Source organism: Pseudophryne corroboree, chromosome 1 (assembly GCF_028390025.1).
Source record: "Pseudophryne corroboree isolate aPseCor3 chromosome 1, aPseCor3.hap2, whole genome shotgun sequence".
Classification (NCBI taxonomy): Eukaryota; Metazoa; Chordata; class Amphibia; order Anura; family Myobatrachidae; genus Pseudophryne; species Pseudophryne corroboree.
The window spans coordinates 1,110,606,497-1,110,612,185 of record NC_086444.1 but is presented as its reverse complement, the minus strand read 5'-3'; the positions used below and the strand labels follow the sequence as shown (position 1 = coordinate 1,110,612,185).

At 44.3% G+C, this 5,689-nt stretch overlaps 1 protein-coding gene across 1 annotated transcript; it reads left to right on the top strand.

Moving 5' to 3' along the window:
• The first annotated feature begins 1,050 nt into the window (after positions 1-1,050).
• LOC135050592 (paraneoplastic antigen Ma1 homolog) lies at positions 1,051-2,331 on the top strand. The gene has a single exon (XM_063957044.1). It carries the CDS (start codon positions 1,051-1,053, stop codon positions 2,329-2,331), a length of 1,281 nt encoding a protein of 426 aa, XP_063813114.1.
• Positions 2,332-5,689: the final 3,358 nt, after the last annotated feature.

Genomic DNA, 5,689 nt, shown 5'->3' with positions numbered 1-5,689 from the left:
ACTTGAATAAGAATCCTCTAATCTACTCAGTTTGTATAGAGAGAAGATCATCTATAGTAGTATCATATCTACTACACTATATCTAACTTCTACCAGATCCTAAGTGGAAGGAAACAAGTTTATATCTACCACAAAGAGAAATCCCACAGACTGAAGCACAGTCACTCCATAATTTGACAAGGGACCTTCCATCACCCGGGAGCATCACTAGGAATATAATTTTCATCAGCCCTTCTCAAGTGCCTTAATTACTCTGCTCCTATTATCACTTTCTCCCGTGGTATCAGACTGATAGTCCAGATATTCAATGTATGATTATATAGTTAGGCAGTTATTGGGAATATAGCTGATGGTGCACCATAGTATAATTTGTATGATATAAGCTATAAATATATAAAAGTAATATTTTTATCAACCCGGGTCAATAGTCTTATAGACTATTGGATAGTTACAGTTTTTTGTATTGCATGCAGTTAATTTATGTCAATAGAGATCAACTGTGATGAACAATTCAAAATTGATGACTACCCTCAACGCATATGAAAGGTACGATGTGTTCAATGTACTCTATTTGAATTGTTATTAAGTAAACCCATATATACTTACCAGTGAAATAGTCTTTTTCGTGGAGTTGTAATCTAAAATAAAAAAGGAAAGAAGGTAATTTCATTAATCACTCAGTCATACTAGTGGGGACTGTCAAGGGAAACAGAGATATAATATAGATAGTATTGGGATATATAAACTATAATATATAGGCGTTCTCAAGCTCGCCTGGAAAATCATCCAAATAGCTTGGGTGGAGGCACACTCGACTAGTTCACGGTAACCCATCATCAGTTCCAGGGTTACATTATGGAGGCTCTGCTGAGATCCGAGATATCAGGGGAGCGGGGTGCGATGACTGAATTACGGATACTTGAAGAAGTGACCAGTGCCGATATTTTTAAGTGGTGTCGGGAAAAGGGGGTGGACCCCCTATGTAGTTTTGGATTATGGGGAAATCTGTCTGGGGTGAGTGACGAAGCAACTTTACGAGTGGTGGCTAACATGTATGATGTTAGTCAGCCCTGCCTAGTAGATAGGTGGAGAGGATCTAATGGTGATACATTTGCTTTTTTGGTCAGCAACCGGCATTCATTAGATCGAACCTTAATACCAATCCGAGTGGTAGTGGGAGATGCTCCCGGTTGGAAGATTCAAGTGATATGGCCAGATGGGAATGACTGTATGGATGAAGAAGCAACCTCTGGGGGAGACTCCGGGACAGGTGCGCATGCCATCGGGAAGTGTATGACTACAGTTGGGGTGGAAGCAGGAGGTTCAGAGAATAAAGATGGAACCGTGGGAACCGGGGTTGATGTAGTGGTGGATAAGATGGTCAGCCAGCTAGAACGATGGCACTATGAAGGGGGCTATCGTCGATTGAGGATGTTCTCCGGGATTATTCCTGTGCCGGTGGGTGAAGAAACCTATGACACCTGGCGGGAGACGGCTGTTCAACATTCGGAAGAATGGCAGTGTCCGGAACATGTAAAAAGACAACGAATAGTGGAAAGTCTCCGAGGTCCAGCAATGGGGGTGATTCAGGCTACTAGGAGGAGCAAGCCAACAGCTACCTTAAAAGATTATATTGAGGCCCTGGACTTTTCCTTTGGTACCCTAGAAGATGTAGGGGATTTGATGGCAAGACTACACCGAACTTACCAAGAGCCCGGAGAAAAGTTGACCCAGTACATATATAGGGTTGATAGATTGATCTACAAAATTGTAGACAAAGGTGGAATAACTAAAGCCTCCGTAGATGAGAGTCGCATGAGGCAAGTGCTAAAAGGGGCGTTGACCAACAACCCAGTGGCCCAACGATTAAGATGCGTTCGGACTTCGGGGCCTCCACCCACGTTAAATGAATTAGTGAAAGAGGTCAAGCTGGAGGAAGTCCAAATAGAAAATAGAGAGAGTACTATCAAGAAAGTAAAAGTGGTATTGCCCACTCCGGCCTCCTCTACCGCAGATGATAGATTATTTAAATTGCTCGAAGAGCAGAACAAGAAAATAGATCAATTGATTGCCCTACAGACCCACGCCAACTCTAGTCAGTATTGGCCTCCACGAACAGAAAGAAGAATGACTCGAGGAGGGGGAGGTCGACCCCCTATTACTTGTTATAGTTGTGGACAGATAGGTCATCGATCATTTGAGTGTACCAATCTCGGGTCAGGACGACGAGGGAATTATTCTAACCCTACTAATTCTGAAAGGGTGGGGATTAATCAAGTGGAAAACTCCAATGGGAGTACTGTGACCCCCTCACAGACTCCCCAATTCTAAATATTTATGCAATGGGGAGTGCCCAGTGGGCTGACAACATCCCAGAAAGCCTCATGGGACAAGCACCACTGGTGAAAGCCATGATCAACGGACAAGACTGTATTATTTTAATGGATAGTGGATCCCAAGTATCTATCGTCTTTGAATCCTGGTACCGGGACCATTTGTCTGATGTCCCTATACTACCCCTCCATGGACTGACTGTCTGGGGTCTCAGCGAGCAGAAATACCCTTACTTGGGGTATATAGCTACCCAAATTACCTTCGAGCCCGGACTGATCTCACCGAATGACACTGTGCCATTCATTGCATTAGTATGTCCTGATTCACCTGGGGATAATGGGCAGCTCTCGGCGATTGTTGGAACCAACACTAACATGTTCCGAAATCTTCAAAGGTGGTGTGAGAAGCAAGATAAGGACTGTCCGGTGTCAGTTACCCTTTCCCCTAGGCACAATGGACTCCGATGTCATTTTGTCGAGGGTCAGTGGATGGACGAAGTGATGGGAGCAGATGGTGAAGATATGCCTCCACCATCAGTTGTCGATTTGGAATCATGTTTTCAGGGAAGTGATCTTGATGGGAAAGATAAACAGCAGTTATTGGAATCTCTCTTGAAGAGAGAGGCGGTCTTTTCAAAACATGAATGGGATTTAGGAACAGCCTCAGGGGTAGAGCACCATATCAAATTGACTGATGACACACCATTCCGGGAGAGATCGAGGAGGTTAGCGCCAGCTGACTTCGAGGATGTAAGGGATCACTTAAGAAGTTTAGTTGAAAATAATGTCATAGCGGATTCCGAAAGCCCATACGCGTCCCCCATAGTAGTAGCTCGTAAGAAGAGTGGGGAGATAAGATTATGCATCGATTATCGCACTCTGAATAATAGAACCTTACCCGACCAGTATACCGTCCCTAAAGTTGATGAGGCCCTAGATTGTCTTCACGGGAGTAAATGGTTTTCTATACTAGACCTACGGTGTGGATACTATCAGATCCCAATGAGTGTGGATGACCGACACAAAACTGCTTTTATCTGTCCCATAGGATTCTTTGAGTTTCTGAAAATGCCCCAGGGTATAAAAGGAGCCCCAGCCACCTTTCAAAGAACTATGGAGAAAACGGTAGGAGATATGTGCTACCGCGAGGTGCTAGTATATCTGGACGACATTATTGTTTTCGGTAGAGATTTAAAGGAACATAATGAGCGTTTACTTAAAGTTCTAGACCGGCTCCAGGCACGAGGGCTGAAGTTGTCTGTGGAGAAATGCAAGTTTTGTCGGTCATCAGTAAAGTACCTTGGGCATATAGTAAGTCGACAGGGAATATCCACCGATCCTGATAAAGTCGCCACCGTGAGGAATTGGCCCAGACCAGATACACTTAAAGACCTACGATCTTTTCTAGGGTTCTGTGGGTATTATAGGAAATTTGTTCCACAATACTCCATTGTGGCCAAGCCATTGACTGAACTGACTCGAGGATATCCCCCATGGAAGCGAAACTATACCAATAGCAAGCCTCCAGGAGAGGTGCATTACTTCAAACCCAAGGAGTCCTTTGGAGAACGGTGGTCATCGGAGTGTGAAGAAGCCTTTACAAAGTTGAAACATCTATTAACGCACTCTCCTGTGCTAGCTTATGTCCAACCGGGACTTCCATATGAAGTGCACATAGATGCCTCTTTCGAGGGTCTTGGGGGAGTATTGTACCAATTGCAGGAGAAACAATTAAGACCCATTTCCTATGTAAGCCGAGGGCTATCCCCTAGTGAAAGGAACTACCCAGTTCATAAATTGGAATTTCTAGCATTAAAGTGGGCTATTAGTGAAAAGTTCCATGATTACCTCTATGGGGTCTCATTTACAGTACAGACCGACAACAATCCCTTGACTTATATCCTTTCCTCAGCCAAGTTAGACGCGACAGGACATCGGTGGTTGGCTGCCCTAACCACCTATGACTTCAAGATTAAATACCGTCCCGGTGTCAACAATCAGGATGCAGATGCATTATCTCGAATGCCTCGTGGAGATGATTATTGTGTAACCGACGATTGGATTGAGGTACCAGCTGCCTCAGTAAGAGGATTATGTCAGCAGATCGATACAAATAGATACTCCCGAATGGCGGCTGTAGTAATGACAGGAGCGTCAGACCTCGCCATTCCTAAGGCTTACTGCAGAATAAATCGGGTGGAAATGGAGGAGCTAGGGAAGATCTCCAGGAAACAACTCACCCAGGAACAAATGGAGGACCCTGATATTGGTCCTATCATACGAGTGATGAGGGATCCCAATTGGACCCTTAACCGAGCCCAACTTGGCGGGGGGTCAAGGATATTACTGAGACAAAAGCATAAGTTGATACTGAAGAAGGGCGTTTTACATCGGAGAGTCCAGAAAATGGATGGAACACGTAGATTACAGATGATACTTCCTAATAAGTATAAACAGATGGTGTTAGAATCTCTTCACAACCAGCATGGTCATTTGGGATATGACAAAACACAAGGGCTCGTGGCAGATCGTTTCTTCTGGCCTTTAATGAACAAAGACATTGATAAATTTTGTCGTACATGTAGCAATTGTATCCTCAGAAAGACACTACCGACGAAATCCGCTTCATTAGTACATATTAGCAGTTCTGGTCCTATGGACTTAGTGTGCATCGATTTTTTGTCATTTGAGAGTCCCAGAGGACAAGATGGTCATATCCTGGTGGTTACTGATCATTTTACGCGGTATGCTCAAGCGTATATCACCGTAAATCAAAAAGCGTTGACAGTTGCGAAGACACTATGGGAGAAATTCTTCGTCCACTACGGGTTACCAGCTAGATTACACTCAGATCAAGGGCGGGAATTTGAAAGTAGATTAATTCATGAGTTGTGTAAGTGCTGTGGTATCCAGAAGTCGAGAACGACTCCATACCATCCTCTAGGGGATCCACAGCCTGAAAGATTCAATAGAACATTATTAAATATGCTGGGAACCTTGAGCTACAAACAAAAATATCAGTGGCGTAGTCATGTGGCCCCATTGGTCCATGCGTACAACTGTACCCGAAATGAGACCACCGGGTACACCCCATATTATCTCATGTTTGGTCGGGAGGCCCGACTACCGATTGACGTCTGTTTGGGAACTCACTCCAACTCCATCTCGACCCCGTCCCATACCAAATATGTAAAGCAACTTAAACAGCAGCTGAAAGATGCTTATCAGTTGGCTCAAACTACGGCGCACAAAAGTGGCGAGAGAAATAAAGCACGGTATGACCAACATGTCAAAGAGCATCTTTTAAAGCCAGGAGATAAGGTCCTCCTTAGGTTTCTTGGTGTACCTAGGAAGCA